The 19,183-nt window shown below is 46.5% G+C and overlaps 1 protein-coding gene and 1 long non-coding RNA gene across 2 annotated transcripts; both read right to left on the bottom strand.

Moving 5' to 3' along the window:
• Positions 1–7,777: 7,777 nt before the first annotated feature.
• LOC307193120 lies at positions 7,778–10,890 on the bottom strand. Its single transcript, XR_013830225.1, has 4 exons — positions 10,533–10,890; positions 10,296–10,335; positions 9,620–9,825; positions 7,778–8,694 (listed from the first exon to the last, which is right to left on the bottom strand). It is a non-coding gene; the product is annotated as an uncharacterized lncRNA (long non-coding RNA).
• A 4,367-nt stretch (positions 10,891–15,257) lies between these two features.
• LOC307193144 (heat shock 70 kDa protein 1B) lies at positions 15,258–17,743 on the bottom strand. Its single transcript, XM_079934685.1, has one exon. The coding sequence runs from the start codon at positions 17,536–17,538 to the stop codon at positions 15,613–15,615; it is 1,926 nt and encodes a 641-aa protein (XP_079790811.1). The 5' UTR covers positions 17,539–17,743; the 3' UTR covers positions 15,258–15,612.
• Between the last annotated feature and the right edge of the window lie 1,440 nt (positions 17,744–19,183).

Genomic DNA, 19,183 nt, shown 5'->3' with positions numbered 1-19,183 from the left:
CTTGCCACTCACAAGGGTGAAAAGCACCTCTACAATGAAGAGATCCTGGGGGTCACTACTGTAACCGGGCGATCAAACTAAGGTCAAGAATAAAAAAAAAAAAAAAAAAAAGAATAATGGAACCAGGGTGGGATAGGGAGGGTGGGAGGGAGATGCAAGAGGGAGGAGATATGGGGATATATGCATATGTTTAGCTGATTCACTTTGTTATAAAGCAGAAACTAACACACCATTGTAAAGCAATTATACTCCAATAAAGATGTTAAAAATTAAAAATAAAAAAGAATAATGGAAAAAGTAGACTTTATAATCCCCCTGACACAAGGCCCTGTGAAGTATATAGCACGTGGTAGACTGAAAAAATGATCCCCTAAAAGATATCCATGCTCTAACGCCTGGAACCTGTGAAGGCTATCTTATACAGGGATAAAGAGGGTCTTTACAGATTGATTAAATCAAGGGTCTTGCGATGGGGAGATAATTCTGGATTATCTGGGAGGGCTCTAAATGAAATCGCATATATCGTTATAAGAGGGAGGCAGAAGGGGATGCAATACACACAAGTGAAGAGGAGGAGGCAGCGTGACACAGAGGCAGAGATTGGAGTGATGTGGCCACGAGCCAAGTTATGCCAGCAGCCACCAGACGCTGGAAGAGACAAGAAACAGATTCTCCCATAGTGTCTCTGGAGGGGGCAAGGCCCTGTGGACACCTTGATTTTTGCCCAGTGAAACTGTTTTGAACTTCTGGCCTCCAGCATTGTGAAGGAATAAATATCTGTTGCTTTAAACCACCAAGTTTGTGGTAATTTGTTACAGCAGCCATACATGGTGTCGTTCATGAAGTATTCTTGCCCAAACCATGTAATCAGAATCTAATTAGGTCTTTAAAGGAATTCCCTAGTGGTCCAGTGGTTTGATCCCTGGTTGGGGAGCTAAGATCCCGCAGGCTGTGTGGTGCAGCCAAAAAAAAAAAAATCTAATTAGTCCTTTAAGTATAACTTCCAGGTTAAAGAAAATGCAGAAAGTTGAGGAACAAGTTAAAAACACCAAGAGAGCACAGTTAGATGAAGCCAACATGTGGAATGTTCTACAAGACAACTGGCCTAGTCTCTTCAAAGGATCATTGTCACAGAAAGAAGGGGACTGTTCTAGAATCAAGAGACTAAAAGGGACTTCCCTGGTGGTCCAGTAGTAAAGAATCCACCTTCCAGTGCAGAGGACACAGGTTCGATACCTGGTCGGGGAACTAGGATCCCACATGCCACGGGGCAACTAAGCCCGTGTACCACAACTAGAGAGAGAAAACCCGCACGCCACAACTAGAGAAAAGCCTGTGCGCCACAACGAAGAGCCCGCGAGCTGCAACGGAGACCCTGCCTGCCGCAACGAAGACCCAACACAACCAAAAATAAGAAAGTAAATAAGTAAAGATTAAAAAAAGAGAGAGACTAACAAGATATAACAGTAAAAGAAAGTGCTTGATCCTTGAATCAATTAATACTGGCTCTTCAAAAGAACAATTACCATAAAAGATATCTGGGGAACAGTTGAAAAAATTTGAGTATTGATTTAACTATTAAGTAATATTAGGAATTATTAATTTTCTCAGATATAATAGTATTGTAGGACTTCCCTGGTGGCACAGTGGTTAAGAATCCGCCTGCCAGTGCAGGGGACACGGGTTCGAGCCCTGGTCCAGGAAGATCCCACATGCCACAGAGCAACTAAGCCTGTGCGCCACAACTACTGAGCCCGCGTGCTGCAACTACCGAAGCCTGTGAGCCTAGAGCCCATGCTCCGCAACAAGAGAAGCCACCACAGTGAGAAGCCCGAGCACCACAACAAAGAGTAGCCCCCGTTCGCTGCAACCAGAGAAAGCCTACACACAGGGAAAGACCCAACGCAGTCAAAAATAAAATAAATAAATAAATTTATATATTAAAAAAAAAAGATCCTGCAAGCCTCGCAGAAAAAAAAAAAAAGTATATATGCAGGTAAACGTCCTTAGATTGTGGATATGCATGCTGAAATATTTAAGCATAAAATGTCATGATCTCTATAATTCACATTGAAATGAGCCTGCTAAATATATATATTTTATATTTATATGTATGTATATGTATATACGCACATATATAATTTAATATATATTTTTGCCATTTGCCATATTTTCAAATATGGAAAAATGTTGACAATTGTTGGATTAGGTGGTGGGTATATGGGTGTTTACATTCTTCCTATTGTTTGAAAAGTCTCCTGATAAAAAGTTTAAAAAGCAATCTTTTGTAATGGTTGCTCAGCCTCCTGTAGAAGAAATCAACCCACTGTGGAGCAAGGCCTCTCTCTGCGTGCTGGGAAACGGGAGGCTCCCAATCCAGGGTGGTGCCCGCCATTGATGCAAGGCCCTTTAAAGACAGCTCCCTCTCCCATGTTGTTACCCATCAGCACATAACTGGGTTTGATTATTGGCTGACATCTCTATCTTCACTATGTTTAGAATTGAATGGTTTAATGACAGGCAATAGCCAGCCTGGAATGTGATCCATTTCCACCTGAGAGTCACCTGACTGGGGGCAATAAAATTTAACATTTGAAGCATCAGCAGGTACTTTAACCCTTAGGATAATCTCTCTGTCCTTACTCTTTGGGAAATAACACAATTGAAAGACTATCTTGGGCAAGTAGGATGTTAATGGTCGAGAAAGTACTACAATAAACAAAGTAATAGATGGCCCTGAGCTTCTCAAAGCCAGATGCCCATAGATGCCACTGCACAGAGCTAACCATGGTGCCTGCGCCTGTTCTGGCTGCAGCATTCTAACAAACCAGCAAGGTGAAGGCAACAATGCCAAATGTTGGAGCATCTCACTTCACCCTTCCTAAAAACTCCTTTTCATATTCATCTCTGTTTTCTCTGCTCCACATTATGGATGATTTCTTCTTCCAGTTCACTAATTCTCTATCCAGTTGGTCTGTTATTTAACCTGTTTGTTGTGCTTCTTATGAATTTACCTGTTCATTTCAATTCTAGAATTGCTACTTGTTTCCTTTTCAAACCCATCTGCTACTTTATAATGCCCTCTTCTGCACAATGGATTGAATGAGCCCCTTTATCTCTTTGAACATCTTCAGTCTCCAAGCGTGCTGTCATCTGAGTTTCTTAGTTGTAAAGTCACCTGTTATTGCGACTCCTGACTTGTTCTCCTGGGGATGTTCTGGCTCATCTTGAGAACGGTTGTCTTCCAAGGGAGCTCCCTGTGCCTGGAGGTGTCCCTGGGGCTGACTTAAGCTTTTGCCTGTGCTCAGCCCTCTGGGATTCACAGGTCCCAAACATTGTTTTTTAAGTTATTCAGAAGTAGTTTGACATATGAAAATATGAATTACACAACGAGCTCCCATAGAGCCTCCTTGACTATACACCTCCTTGAGTATATCACTGTCCCTGCCCACCCCATCTTGAATTTAGCATTTAGCAATCCTATACATTTCTTTTTATATATATATAAATTTATTTATTTTTTTATTTTTGGCTGTGTTGGGTCTTCTTTGCAGTGCGCAGGCTTCTCATTGTGGTGGCTTCTCTCATTGTGAAGCACGGGCTGTAGGCGCGTGGGCTTCAGGAGTTGTGGCTCACGGGCTCTAGAGCACAGGCTCAGTAGTTGTGGCACACAGGCTTAGTTGCTCCGCGACATGTGGGATCCTCCTGGACCAGGGATCGAACCCATGTCCCCTGAATTGTCAGGTGGATTCTCAACCACTGCGCCACCATGGAAGCCCCAGTGCTATGCATTTCTTTTTGTTTTTACTATGATACTTAACTCCAAACAATATGTATATATTTTTAATTTATTTTATTGAAGTATGGTTGATTTACAATGTTGTGTTAATGTCTGCTCTACAGCAAAGTGATTGTTATATATATATATATATATATATTCCTTTTCATATTCTTTTCTATCCGGTTTATCACAGGATATTGAATATACTGTGCTATACAGTAGGAACTTAGGAACTTTAAACAATATATTGTTTAGTGGTAAATGTTTTAAGCATGACATACTGTTTTTCTGTCATCTGCTTTCTTTCTTCACATTGTGAGATTAATCCACTCTGGTATGTTAGTCATCCTACTGGTGCATGTAACACACGGTGTATTTTATGAATATACCCCCATTTCCCTATTGGAGAACACTTGGTTTCCTTTTTTTCTCCCCCTTAACCAACAGTACTATCAAGGATGTGTATATTAATCCTTGTATCTGTATGTGAGTGTTTAGGGTGCATCACCAGAAGTGGAAACACTGGGTTGAAGAGAGCATGCCTCCTTTTTAGTAGGTACTGCTAAACTGTTTTCCAAAGGGATTCTATAAAGTTATATTCCTGCAAACAATGTCCAAAACAGTTTTTATTTCTTGGTTCTAGGATTTCCTCACAAACCAAATTATATCCAGAAGATTTGTTGGAGGCTGTTGCATCACACAGAGGAGCGAAGTGAGCCGATGGTGGATCCCACCAGAGTCCAGGAGCAGCAGGGTTGTGAGATGCGGCCAAATTTTGGTGTTAAGGTATCGCCAGCATGATTTGCTGACAAATTGGATATAGAATATGCAAACAGGACTCACGGAGACTCCGAGGGTTCGGGCTCAAGCAACAGGCAGGTAGAGGTATCATTCTGGAGGGGCTTGCGCACTAGCCAGTTGCTAAGGATTCCAGGGATGAGAGGCCTGGGGAAACAGGCCTGGGAGGCTCACGGTCTTCAGTAGCTGAGATGGCAGGCCAGGCTCTGCGTAGATTAATTTTAGAGAGTTGTGAGATCTGCCTAGTGGGTTGGGAGGACTGGTTACTTCTGAAAGTGCTCCTGGGGGTGAAGAAGATTCAGTGTGCTTTGGGGTAGGGGTCTTATCAAATCACTGTCACCCCTGTGAAGAGAGGCTGTGGGGCTCAAGAATGAGAGGACTGCAAAGTGATTTCCATGCCTGGAATTAAGAAAAGTTCACGTGACCATCTTCACCATGGCTGTAGCTCAATCAGTTTTTTTTTAATACATTTATTTATTTATTTATTTATTTATTTATGGCTGCGTTGGGTCTTTGTTGCTGCACGCAGGATTTCTCTAGTTGCGGTGAGCGGGGGCTACTCTTTGGTTGCAGCTCATGGCCTTCTCATTGCAGTGGCTTCTCTTGCTGCGGAGCACGGGCTCTAGGTGTGCAGGCTTCAGCAGTGTGGCTCACGGGCTCTAGAGCACAGGCTCAGGAGTTGTGGCGCACGGGCCCAGTTGTTCCGTGGCATGTGGGATCCTCCTGGACCAGGGATCAGATCAAACCCATGTCCCCTGGATTCTCAACCACTGCACCACCATGGAAGTCCCTCAGTCTTATACTCTAAACCTGGGACTGACACAGGAAGGAGGGTCTGAACACCTAGGGCAGGACTTGGATCATACAAATAAGGGCAAGAGAGTGCAGAAGAGACCCTATGGACAAGAAATGAAGTTGACCATTTTATAGTCATGTCAAGGACTAAGGAAAACTGGATGAGGTACTGACTAGGCTATGTTAGCTAATGTCTAAGCTATTTGGAATAATCTAATTGTAGCTAATGCCTAAATAAGGCTTTCTATGTTAGGCAGTTTTAAGTGCACTTACATATAGTTAAACCTAACAACTCCGTAAGCGTAGGTACGCTTTTATCCATTTACAAATGAGGAAATAGAGTGGCTAAGTAACTCAGCCAAAGTTGAACAGCTGTAAGTGTTCAGTCTGGCTCCCTACATCTTAACCAGTCCCCTGTGCTTCGTGTGTGATACTGTCGCCCTAGAAAAATGCACTTACAAATGCAAGTCCTCATGTACACTACCCAGAGACACCCGTCAACCTAGAATTGTTTTTTGCCTAAATAAAAATGGGCAGAAATGTGTTTGGAAGTGTAGAATCTAAACTATAGGGAAGTATGTGAACAAAAGAGAACCAAGCTGCAACGTAACTACGTGGAGCATTAGTCCATATTTATGAAGCTCAAAAAGATACAAAATACAAAACCAAACAATACTTTAGGGACGCACTGAAATCAGAGTACAAAGCCAAAGAATGATACAGCCACAATTCAGCTGGGTGACATCCTCTGAGTGGGAGGGAGAAAAAGAAAAACGGAATCAAAGATAGGTTTGCTTCAGTTATTGGAAATGTTTAAAGCTAGGCCGTAGGTATATTATATACTAGACAGAAAGGAATTTGAATCCTGACTGACACTGACCTTGGAGAGACCAGTGAGTGGTCCTGAAGAGAGATCTTAGTTCCTGCCCGGGAATAGAACCTAGCAGCTAGTCCACCAGTGGCTAGAGGCTAGAAGCAAAGTTCCCTGGCTCTTGCCCCATTTGAAAGCAAGAATGTTTCAAGGAGGCAAAAACTGTAAGAACAGATACAAAGTTTATTATTAGAGACACAACAAAATTGGGAGAACAGCACAGAGAAAGTTTATTTAAGACAGAAGCAAGGCAGAAATACACGGAGAGAAAGGATATGGGCATCCTCTCTGAGGAGTAGCGAAAAGGGCGATTTAAATCACATATAGGACGGGTCTTCCGGGTCTTTGGTTACCTTTAGCCAATTATCGTTTTCTTTTTTCACAGCTGACCAGTCCTAGGACCCTCCCCAAGATGGGAGTGCAGCTTTTTGCCAAGATGGATTCCACTGCAGAGGCCTGTGGGGGGTATGTCCACACTTATTATGGGGTGGTGCCCCCTCCCTTTTTGACCCCCAAGGAGCCTTCCCGCTCATGTGTAGACAGGGAAGTTTACCTTGACCTCAGGAGTGGTCATCTTATCTCTTAACTTCAGCAGAGCTCAGCTTCTGCCACTTGCTTTGTCCTTGGAGTGTCTGGGTGAGAACCAAGCTTCAATTTTACTCCACTTGACAAACACCAGTGTCCAGCCCAGGGGCCTCAGTACCTCCTATCTCTGTGACCTTAAGCAAATTATTTAACATCCCTGAGCTTTCCTCTCCTTGCTTGCAAGGTAGGGTAGATACATATCTACTTTGCAAGGTTTTAAGGATTCAATGCAGTGAAACACATAAAAAGCCTAGGACAGACCAAAGCACTAAATATATGGTGGCTGCTAAGATTATACAGAACCTGTGGTCAGGGAATAGCAATGGGAGCAGGTAACTGTCCTGTAGAGAGTACCAAACAGGGCAATTTCAAGGACGGGAAAAAAAAAAGGCCTGGCAAAGACGATTAAGGAAAATAAAAGTTGGAAAAAATCTTTGCTGAGTGGGGACCAAGATGGAAACATTCCATAGGAAAACAGATGCAAAAGATGTGCAGTATTTAAAAGATGAATTATTTAAAAAAAAATGAATTATTAGGTACACAACCTGGTACAATCCACCTGGAGTAGTGATGGCAGGTAGAGAAACAGGCACTCTGAAGGAGACTGCTGTTACGAGTATAAACTGGGACAACTTTATGGAACATACATCATTACTTTAAATGCCCAAATCCTTTGACTCTGAAATTCTACTTTTGGAAATGTATTCTACAACACAAGTTCAAATGGGTGCAAATTAATAGGGAATCAGCACTGGTATATACCATGACCAGAAACTCAAATGCCCCCTTACCAGAAGCTGGCTACTGTACAATACAGCCTTACCGCAGCATACTCTTTACACGCTGGTGGGGAATCCCCTTTATGAAGATGACAAATAGGAGCACAGAGTATGCTTTTCCCCCATTTTTTTTTTTACTGCAGTGAAATACACATGAAATTTACCATCTTTACCATTTTTTAAAAATTTTTTATTGGGGTATCGTTGATTTACAATGTCATGTTAGTTTCAGGTATACAGCAAAGTGAATCAGCTATACATATATCCACTTTTTTGTTAAATTCTTTTCCCATATAGGCCATTACAGAGTATTCAGTAGAGTCCCCTGTGCTATACAATAGCTCTTTATTAGTTACCTTTTTTATATGTAGTAGCATGTATGTGTCAATCCTAATCTTCCAATTTATCCCCTCCCCCATCTTTACCACTTGTAAGCATAAAGTTCAGTGGTAACAAACACATTCATCACATTGAGCAACCATCACCACCATCCATCCCCGTAAACTCTTTTCATCTTCTAAAATGGAAACTCTATACCCATTGAACAGCAACTCTTCATTTCCTCATTCCCTGCCCCTGGCAACCACCAGTATATTCTTTTAAAATATATCTGGACAACCTATGTTTTCACCAATTGATCAAAAGGCAAATTGGATGTCTGTGTCAATGGCGTAATAAAAACCTCAAATATAAGAATACTACCACAATCAATCTAGAAATCCTTAACATTGGTGTCTATATGTGGCAAATCTACTTTTTGTATGTGGCTGCAAAGAGGTACAGCTAGATGTCAACTGTGATGCTCATTCACTGGTGGTTAACCTTTCATGTCCCTAAACCTTTCTGTACCGTCTTGTTTTCACTGAGACCAATCTATTTTTTATTTGCTTTAAAATATTTTATTGGAGTCTTTTGGGTAAGACGAAGTAAAGGCCACCTAATTGATTTTGGTCCCCAAATTTCTAGGCAGTCTCCTCCACCCCAGGAGATTGACAGCTGCTTACGCGGGTTAATGCACGGAAGACGTGAAGTTCCAAGGATCTGTCCGACACCAGGTAAAGAATATCCTTTGTGTCAGCAAAATTCTAAAATTTCATAAAAGCAACACATATTAGTAACATGCAAGCAACTGGCAGTAAAGCATTAATCTAGGGCTTCCCTGGTGGCACAGTGGTTGAGAGTCTGCCCGCCAACGCAGGGGACACGGGTTCGAGCCCTGGTCTGGGAAGATCCCACATACAGTGGAGCAACTAGGCCCATGAGCCACAACTACTGAGCGTGCGCGTCTGGAGCTTGTGCTCTGCAAAGAGAGGCCGTGATAGTGAGAGGCCCGCGCACTGCAATGAGGAGGGCCCCCAGTTGCCGCAACTAGAGAAAGCCCTCGCACAGAAACGAAGACCTAACACAGCCATAAATAAATAAATAAATAAAATTAAAAAAAAAAAAAAAAAAGCATGGGGCTTCCCCGGTGGCGCAGTGGTTGAGAGTCCACCTGCCGATGCAGGGGACAGGGGTTCATGCCCCGGTCCGGGGAGATCCCACATGCCGCGGAGCGGCTGGGCTCGTGAGCCATGGCCGCTGAGCCTGCGCTCCGCAGCGGGAGAGCCCACAGCAGTGAGAGGCTCGCATACCGCAAAAAATAAAAAAATTAAAAATAAAAATAAAAAAAGCATGAATCATAGATACGGGGACAGGTTGGTAGTTATCAGAGGGAAAGGTGGTTAGGCAAAAAGGATCAACTGCACGGTGACTAGATTTATGGTGGTGATCGCTTTCTAGTGTATATAAATGTACAAAACGTTATGTTCCTGAAACTAAGGTAGTTATGTACCACTTTTACTTTAAAAAAAGAAAAGTCTGGGTGGGCAGGGGAATTGCCACACAGTGTGGAAAGAAGCATAAGAGTGGATCAGGTGGTTTCAAAGATCCTCAGAAGTTCTCAGAGACTCTAGTCCAACCAGGTCATCATTACCACTCTGGAGCTGGTAGAAAAACCAGCAAGAGACTTACCACAGTACCCAGGTAGAGGCACGCTACTCTCCACTTCTTGTCACAGCTTGTTGATGAAGTGGCAGTAACCATTACCTGGGCATCCCAGCTATCCCAACAGCACTTCTCCAAGAGGAAAATTCCAAACTTTAGGCCTTCAGCCACCAGGCTATCCCTGAATCTCTGTGAAGGGGCACTGCCCCTGCTGGGCTTCCAAAGCTCTCAAGCTAGAAAGATGAAAGCAGGACCACCAATGAGAAATACAAGCAGAGAGTTACAGCCCTCCCACTGGCTCCTCTCAAAACTCCAAGTATCCAGTTCCCCAAATGAGTCAGAAATTAATTTTGACATCAGAATCAGCATCAGAGACTCTAGTCTGAGAAATCATCATCCCCAATTTAGGGAGACCTGGATCAAGGGAAGCCATTATGGGAAGGAATCTACAACATTCAAAGACAACAGCCCCAGTACAAGGATCTAGCAAATTAAGAATTCAGGGATGGGAAGTTCTGCAGAGAAAAGGAGTAGGAAACAAATTTAGAACTGCGGAGAACAGCTCCATCAAGGAGGCCCAGCATGCAAGGTAGTTTATAGTAGAAAAACAAGTGGAGAAAACAGGTTTAGCAAGGCTTAGACAAAACTTTAGGGAGTTAAAAACGTGAGCGATACTAAGAGCGCCCGCACACCTAACACTCACCTTTATTCAAAAATAACACACCGGTGAACGTCTTAAACCCCTAATGGAGAAACGAGACACACGAGTAAGTGGCTTCCCCGAGGCCAAATACTAGGGATCCCAACCCGGGGGATGGAGGTGGTCAGCGCGCTGCGGTGATGGCGTCAGCGAGACACTCAGAATCACCTGGGATCATCATCACCCCCCATCCTCCCCCAGTACAACCACCAGCCACTCCATATCGCACAATCCACTCACCTTCGAGGCGCTGCGGACCCTCCTTCGAGAATCAGGGGCCTGGGAAGAAACCAGTGAGTTAGCAGAAGCCAGGGCGACTACCAGACGAGTCTCCCTGGGCTGCGTCAGTTCCAAGCAGTGGAGTCACGGAGACATCAGAAATTCTAGTCTGTAATGATAGTTCATCCTGCTCAGCCCGAGACTTCGGTCCCCTCAGTGTCCAACACGGCCCTGAGGTACTGAGGTACCTGTACGCCGGCAGCTGTGCAAAGACGGCGCAGGCGGTCGCCTTCCTCTCGGAAGGTTGCACAGCTGCCGCCACGCGGATCCCAACCCACCATCTTCCCCATCCACGAGTTCACTGCACAAAGAGAACAACGAGGCCTGGGCCAGGCCTTTTATTTACGGCGGCGTGGCGTCGGGGCCTGACGGGCCTATAGCTGTCTTCTGAGATGCCTGTCTCGACCCTCAGAGTTTTCCCCATAGCTTGTCCAAACAAGACTAAAGTTAAGTGAAAGAGAGGCCATGAGTGAACGTTTCACATTCTTCTGGGCAAATATTCGGAGATGTTTTGTGAATTTTGAAAAACAAAAAACAGGCGACTTTACTGGCCAGGCCGGAGAACGTTCCCGACGCTGCCAGGTGCGCGCGCAGCTGAACGCTCTTCCTGGATGGCCTCCCAGATAGTCTAGTCCCTGCTTGTGTAACCAAAGGACTACTCTCTAGTTCTCACTTGTCCCGGTTTGGATTCGGGGGTCACACCAAGGGACTGTCACCCTGCTCTGTCTAGCCAGCGAAATCTGAATTTGCAAGACCTGTCAGGTACATTAAACTTCCTGTCCTTTTCTTTTTTTTAAGCACCTTTATTAAGGTATAATTGTGTCCACTGAAAAAAAAATGCACGACCTAAACGTTGAGAATCTGTTTTATTTGGTGGATAAAACTGAGGACTTAGGCCCGGGTCGCAGCCTCTCAGCCCTGAAGAGGTAAGGGAGGAGCCAGGCTATGTAAGAGTTTTTGCGAGAAAGATCGGGTAGTCGGCACTTCATAAGATTACTGTCAATTAGAGAAAACTAGGGATTTCCCTGGTGGCGCAGTGGTAAAGAGTCTGCCTGCCAATGCAGGGGACACGGGTTTGATCCCTGGTCCAGGAAGATCCCATATGCCGGGGAGCAACTAAGCCCCTGCGCCACAACTACTGAGCGTGTGGTCTAGAGCCTGCGTGCCACAGCTACTGAAGCCCGTGCCCCTAGAGCCCGTGTTCTGCAACAAGAAAAAGCCACCACGATGAGAAGCCCGCGCACCACAACGAAGAGTAGACCCCGATTGCTGCAGCTAGAGCAAGCCCTCACGCAGCAGAGAAGACCCAGTGCAGCCAAAAAATAAAAAATTAATTAATTAAAATAAAAAATTAAAGAACCTCCATACTGTTCTCCATAGTGGCTGTATCTATTTACATTCTCACCAACAGTGCAAGAGGGTTCCCTTTCCTCCACACCCTCTCCAGCATTTGTTGTTTGTAGACTTTCTGATGATTCCCATCCTAACTGGTGTGAGTTGATACCTCATTGTAGCTTTTTTTTAACATCTTTATTGGAGTATAATTGCTTTACAATGGTGTGTTAGTTTCTGCTTTATAAAAAGTGAATCAGCTATACATATACATATATCCCCATATCTCCTCCCTCTTGCTTCTCCCTCCCACCCTCCCTATCCCACCCCTCTAGGTGGACACAAAGCACAGAGCTGATCTCCCTGTGCTAGGTGGCCTGCTTCCTACTAGCTATCTATTTTACATTTGGTAGTGTATATATGTCCAGTATTGAGAACAGTGTGGAGGTTCCTTAAAAAACTAAAAATAGCCTTACCATATGATCCAGCAATCCCACTATTGGGCATATACCCAGAGAAAACCATAATTCAAAAAGACACATGCACCCCAATGTTCATTGCAGTACTATTTACAATAGCCAGGACATGGAAGCAACCTAAATGCCCATCAACAGACGAATGGATAAGGAAGATGTGGTACAGATATACAATGGAATATTACTTAGCCATAAAAAGGAATGAAATTGGGTCACTTGTAGAGATGTGGGTGGATCTAGAGTCTGTCATACAGAGTGAAGTAACTCAGAAAGAGAAAAATATCGTATATAAACGCATATATGTGGAACCTAGAAAAATGGTACAGATGAACCGGTTTGCAGGGCAGAAATAGAGACACAGATGTAGAGAACAAACGTATGGACACCAAGGGGGGAAAGTGGCAGGGGAGATGGTGGTGGGATGAACTGGGAGATTGGGATTGACATATATACACTAATATGTATAAAATAGATAACCAATAAGAACCTGCTGTATAAAAAATAAATAAAATTAAATTAAAAAAAAAGAAAACCAGACATTTCAAGTTAATGAATTTAACTAAACATGCCGCAACAAAGATCCCATGTGCTGCAACGAAGACTCGGCGCAGCCGAAAATAAATATTTTTAAAAAACCTCTTCCAAGAATCCTATAGTATTCATCTGTTTATTTGACACATTTCTCAGCTCCCAGTGGTTGAGTTCCACCTGTGGTTGATGTTGCAAAATGATTTTAAGTTTCAGGAAGTGTATATGTACAGGTAGGTGATGACTTCTCATATTCTAAAGTGGCTGTTTTTATTGGCTGTGCTGCGCCGCTTGCAAGATCTTAGGATTGAACCCAGGCCCGCAGTGAAAGCGCCGAGTCCTAACCACTGGGAGACCAGGGAATTTCGTGATGTTGCTTTTTAATGAACCATTTCCCTAATGAGGACTCATGAAAGTAGTTGGCCCAGCTTCAGGAATTCTCTTTGGCCCGTTAAACCATTGCTGGCGATTTCCCAAACCTTTATCATCACTGCTGCTGCCAGTGATTCAACACTTTAAGGCCTTGGAAGGCTTCCAGCTCTGGTTCACAGCAGAAAGCCCCTTGCCACCAGCTGCTGCTCCTGGAAGCACTGACACCTTCCTGTCCTGCCTCTCTTGGGTCCCCATACCTCTAAAAACATAATCATCTGGTGCAGTGGCTTTTTCTCAACTTTGGCTGAAACACTGAGACAATTTTAATTCTATACAATTACTTGGCCTACTTCCAGGCCAGTTTCTTGGCCTGACTCTTGCGGGACTGGTATCAGTATTTCTTTAGCTTCCCAAATGATCTCAATATACCACTGGGCTGGAGAACCATGGCTCCAATGATTTGAAGTTACCAAGGTTTATTCCCTCTATTGCCTGACTGGTTAAATTTTTAAAAGTTAAGCAAGCCCCCAATTTCTGCTGCTGCAGCAGTTAAACTGCACATACTGTATGCTATGGTCAGAGCCTATAATATTACCGTTCACCTATCTTGTAAGTAAGAGCCTATAATATTACCGTTCACCTATCTTGTAAGTAAGACCGGCCTTTGAGAATTGGCCCAGGAACCAAAACTATACTATTTCCTTTACAAGCTTTTCTTTTACAAGGCTTCCCATACTTTGTCATTCCTAAGATGTTTCAGTTTCCCAGAGAGGAAGGATTTATTGAAAGATAAAACACAGGGAACTTTAATTTGATTCTGGAGTAGGTATTCCCAGGCTCAGTTTTTGGAAAAACAAGGTTGGGATTTATCAGGCTAGAGGAAATGTTAAGGATGTTTAACTGCTCCAGTGAGAAGCAGCCCCTAGGGAAGGGCATCTTCCCAGATCTATGCTGCACAGCTTTTATTTCCTCTTCGTTCATAATTAAATGTGCTTTTAAGTTGCTTTTGTTTTGAGACTGTCCATGAAAAGAACAAAAAGGCTACTGATTGTTAAAACTGGGGTAAAACCACCACTTACAGCCAGACAGGAACCACCCACACTAGCCCCAGTGTTCAGGCAGTGTGAAAAAACCCTGGCCCCCAAATCATCACTTGTTCCTCCCTAGTTTTGCTCTGGATATAGCTTAAGTGACCACCTCCACATGGCTACCTATGAAAAAGAAACTTTACAATACCTAAGTTAGAGGGTGGTGTGATGAGAACTACTGAGGATTACTGGAGTGACTCAGAGAAACAGGTGCAGTGCCTGGCCCATTCCTCTTTATTGCCATGCCCCCCAACTCTCAGTATCTCACTCCCCCAGACCCTCAGTTGAATAACTGCAGCTCCAGTGACCTTTGTTGAACATGTTGCTTGCCTACAGCACATTTCTGCTCAAAATGATCTAGATCTTTGGAACTGAGGCCATTCAGACAAATGCTTTATTTTGAAAGGAGGCAACCAAAACTAAGAGGCTAAATAATTTGCACTAACTCACTCAACTGGGATTTATAAAACAGAGTATGAATCTGCATCTCATTTTTACTGTTTTGTCCACCCCTAAATTCATAAAAGACTGGAAGACTCACAGGTCTAGTAAGAAATGAACAGCTCTGCACACAGTGAGTGCAAGACCCTAAGGAACCATGAACCCCTCTCAACACTGCCTTTAACACCACAACAATCTCTCCTCCCCAAAACCCTACGGCAGCTCCCATCCCTACTTGTACCTAAAACAAACCCCACCCCAATCAAAATGGGCACTTGGAATTTGTTTTCTGTCATGGATGTGATTTACCACCTACAATAAAGTCCCAACAAAAACAGCCATACCCACGGCTCCAAATACGTATGATATTCTCTTCAGAAGTACAGCCCTTTCATGGTCTATGGATTTCAGAGAAGAAACTATTATCTCTCCCCAAATAAAAGCAGACATACATATTTAACATTTTATTCTTTTTCCTTAAGCATACACATTTTTAATTCCATGAGTTTCGGTATGTTTACAAAGCAAAATATAGGACAGAAGGTGGCAGTGTTAATCCATTTGACGGGGAAAAAAAGGAAAGCGCCCCTTGCACTACCAACTTACATGAAACGCAAATAATTGTGGTGAACACATTGGTTATAACATACAGAAATAACAAAGACAAGCAAGCTAATTATTAAAGGTTAAAAGCTAACCTTAGAATGAACTGCTATAGTAGAGGACTAACATACAGGGAAATAACCAAGGTCCTAGGGTCTCCTCCGTCTCAAAGAGGAATACAGAGAAACAATAGTAAGTCCCCTAATCCACCTCCTCAATGGTGGGGCCAGATCCAGAGCCCCCTTTAGGGGCCTGGGCCCCAAAGCCGCCAGCCCCGGGGCCACCCGGCCCCTGGTAAAGTCCGCTGATGATGGGGTTACACACCTGCTCCAGCTCCTTCCTCTTGTGCTCAAACTCGTCCTTCTCGGCCAAGGTGTTGGCGTCCAGCCACGAAATCACCTCCTGGCACTTGTCCAGCACCTTCTTCTTGTCGGCCTCGCTGATCTTGCCCTTCAGCCCCTCATCCTCCACGGCGCTCTTCATGTTGAAGGCGTACGACTCCAGGGCGTTCTTGGCAGACACCCTCTCGCGCTGGACCTCGTCCTCGGCTTTGTACTTCTCCGCCTCCTGCACCATGCGCTCGATCTCCTCCTTGCTCAGCCGGCCCTTGTCGTTGGTGATGGTGATCTTGTTGGCCTTGCCCGTGCTCTTGTCCATGGCCGTGACGTTCAGGATGCCATTGGCGTCGATGTCGAAGGTCACCTCGATCTGGGGCACTCCCCTGGGCGCCGGTGGGATGCCGCTCAGCTCGAAGCGCCCCAGCAGGTTGTTGTCCCGCGTCATGGCCCTCTCGCCCTCGTACACCTGGATCAGCACGCCGGGCTGGTTGTCCGAATAGGTGGTGAAGATCTGCGTCTGCTTGGTGGGGATGGTGGAGTTGCGCTTGATCAGGGCAGTCATCACGCCCCCAGCCGTCTCCAGCCCCAGCGACAGGGGAGCCACGTCCAGCAGCAGCAGGTCCTGCACGTTCTCAGACTTGTCTCCCATCAGGATGGCTGCCTGCACCGCCGCCCCATAGGCCACCGCCTCGTCGGGGTTGATGCTCTTGTTGAGGTCGCGCCCGTTGAAGAAGTCCTGCAGAAGCTTCTGCACCTTGGGGATGCGGGTGGAGCCCCCCACCAGGACCAGGTCGTGGACCTGAGCCTTGTCCAGCTTGGCGTCGCGCAGAGCCTTCTCCACGGGCTCCAGGGTGCTCCGGAACAGGTCCGAGCACAGCTCTTCGAACCGCGCCCTGGTGATGGACGTGTAGAAGTCGATGCCCTCGAACAGGGAATCGATCTCCAGGCTGGCCTGGGTGCTGGACGACAGGGTCCTCTTGGCCCTCTCGCAGGCGGTGCGCAGTCGCCTCACGGCCCGCTTGTTCTGGCTGATGTCCTTCTTGTGCTTCCTCTTGAACTCCTCCACGAAGTGGTTCACCAGCCTGTTGTCGAAGTCCTCCCCACCCAGGTGGGTGTCCCCGGCCGTGGCCTTCACCTCGAAGATGCCGTCGTCGATCGTCAGGATGGACACGTCGAACGTGCCCCCGCCCAGGTCAAAGATGAGCACGTTGCGCTCCCCCTTGCCCGTCCGGTCCAGGCCGTAGGCGATGGCGGCAGCCGTGGGCTCGTTGATGATCCTCAGCACGTTCAGCCCCGCGATCACCCCGGCATCCTTGGTGGCCTGGCGCTGCGAGTCGTTGAAGTAGGCCGGCACAGTGATCACCGCGTTGCTTACCGGGTGGCCCAGGTACGCCTCGGCGATCTCCTTCATCTTGGTCAGCACCATCGACGAGATCTCCTCGGGGTAGAACGCCTTGGTCTCCCCCTTGTAGCTCACCTGCACCTTGGGCTTGTCACCGTCGTTGATCACCCGGAAAGGCCAGTGCTTCATGTCCGACTGCACCACAGGGTCGCCAAACTTGCGGCCGATCAGCCGCTTCGCGTCGAACACGGTGTTCTGTGGGTTCAGCGCCACCTGGTTCTTGGCCGCGTCGCCGATGAGCCGCTCGGTGTCCGTGAAGGCCACGTAGCTGGGGGTGGTGCGGTTGCCCTGATCGTTGGCGATGATCTCTACTTTGCCGTGCTGGAACACCCCCACGCAGGAGTAGGTGGTGCCCAGATCGATGCCAATGGCCGTGCTTTTCGCCATGCCGGTGTCCTGTCCTCTCGGCTCCGCAACGAACTTCAGACCTGAAAACGGCCAACGAGTTCAGCGACGAGGAGCTCGGTTCTTTCGGATTCCGAAGCCGAACGCGCCGGTGCCGCTCGGGGTGGTGTTCGCAAAGAGTGTGTCTGCAGAAGCTGCTCTCACCAACTACACGAATCTTAGTAGCTCTCTCAAGGCTCGCCGTTTCTCTGAGGGCTGCTCTGTGTTTATAATTTTTCAACAAGCTCCGCCTTTTCCCTCCTCAGCCAATCACCGAGCTCAGTGTGGCTGCCGGGTCGGGAATATTCCAGGGGTTTCTCCTCAGGTCCTGCCCCCTGGTTTTCTGGGACCAATCAGCCCCGTGGGTGCCACCCCTCCCAGAACTCTCCAGACTCTTCTCGGATTCGCTGGAGGAAACGGGAGTCCTAAGGGGAGGGGGGAGAGGCCCTGGGAAGAGTCGTTGTTGACTCCGCCCACACAGTCTCCGTTTCCCTGGTGAGCCGCCTGCCAAGTAGTTGGCTGTCGACCGGAAGGATGAGTCCTAGGCTTGTAATAAGTAGGGCGGTGAGAGGCTCGTGGGGCTCAAATAAGTTTGGTTGTTTAAAGTAGGATTAGGGGGTACACGATTCCGGGGAGACCCAAATTACAGAAAGATCCGGAGTTTCTCTAAGAGGGTGGGGTATCTGTGGCCCAAAGAGACGCTGATTGGAGCCTGACGCTGATGGAAGCAGCCACGTTTGGACCGGTTCGCGGAGGGGCCAGGCTGCCTGAGAATTGCCTTGGCCCTTCCGGCGTTTTTCCCATCTTATTTTTAAAGTAGGACGGACAAGGAAAGAGATAATGAAGTATAGTTTTGGCGTCATCTTTAGCCCTATATGGATGGAATATCTGGGGATGGGAAAATTTGAATTTTCAAAAGAAAAGTAATCAGGTAAACAGACGGTTCTTAAATTGGAGAAGTTCCCAACGCCTTAAAAGGGACGCGTTCGGTCAGGGGCGTGGGGAGGGAAGGGCAGGGTTGGATCCACCGCGCCCCTGTCCCCGCCCAGAATCGCTCCCGTTTTCCTCGGGCTGGACTGGGACTTGAGAAAGAAAAATGATCTCTATAGAAATTCAGCTATCGGGCTTCCCTGGTGGCGCAGTGGTAGAGAGTCTGCCTGCTGATGCAGGGGACACGGGTTCCTTCCCCGGTCCGGGAAGATCCCACAGGCCGCGGAGCGGCTGAGCCCGTGAGCCATGGCCGCTGAGCCTGCGCATCCGGAGCCTGTGCTCCGCAACAGAGGCCCGTGTGCCGCAAAAAAAAAAAAAAGAAAGAAAGAAATTCAGCTATCATTAGGCCTTTGGGGCTTCTCCCAGTTCCTCACTTTCCCAGCCTGGGTTCCGGGCCACCCCCCTGTTTCCTTTATGCCTTCTTTTTTTTTTTTTTTTTTTTTTTTTTGGGTACGCGGGCCTGCTCACTATTGTGGCCTCTCCCGTTGCGGAGCACAGGCTTCGGACGCGGAGGCTAAGCGGCCATGGCTCACGGGCCCAGCCGCTCCGCGGCATGTGGGATCTTCGCGGACCGGGGCACGAACCCGTGTCCCCTGCATCGGCAGGCGGACTCTCTACCACTGCGCCACCAGGGATGCCCCTTTCTGCCTTCTTCATT

This window comes from Stenella coeruleoalba (assembly GCF_951394435.1).
Source record: "Stenella coeruleoalba genome assembly, chromosome: 10".
NCBI lineage: Eukaryota > Metazoa > Chordata > Mammalia > Artiodactyla > Delphinidae > Stenella > Stenella coeruleoalba.
Note: the sequence above shows the minus strand (reverse complement) of the source record. Positions and strands in the feature narration are given on the sequence as shown.

Excerpts from the sequence above, each read along its gene's own strand:
- LOC307193144 (XM_079934685.1), bottom strand. The coding sequence starts at position 17,538 with ATGGCGAAAAGCACGGCCATTGGCATCGATCTGGGCACCACCTACTCC.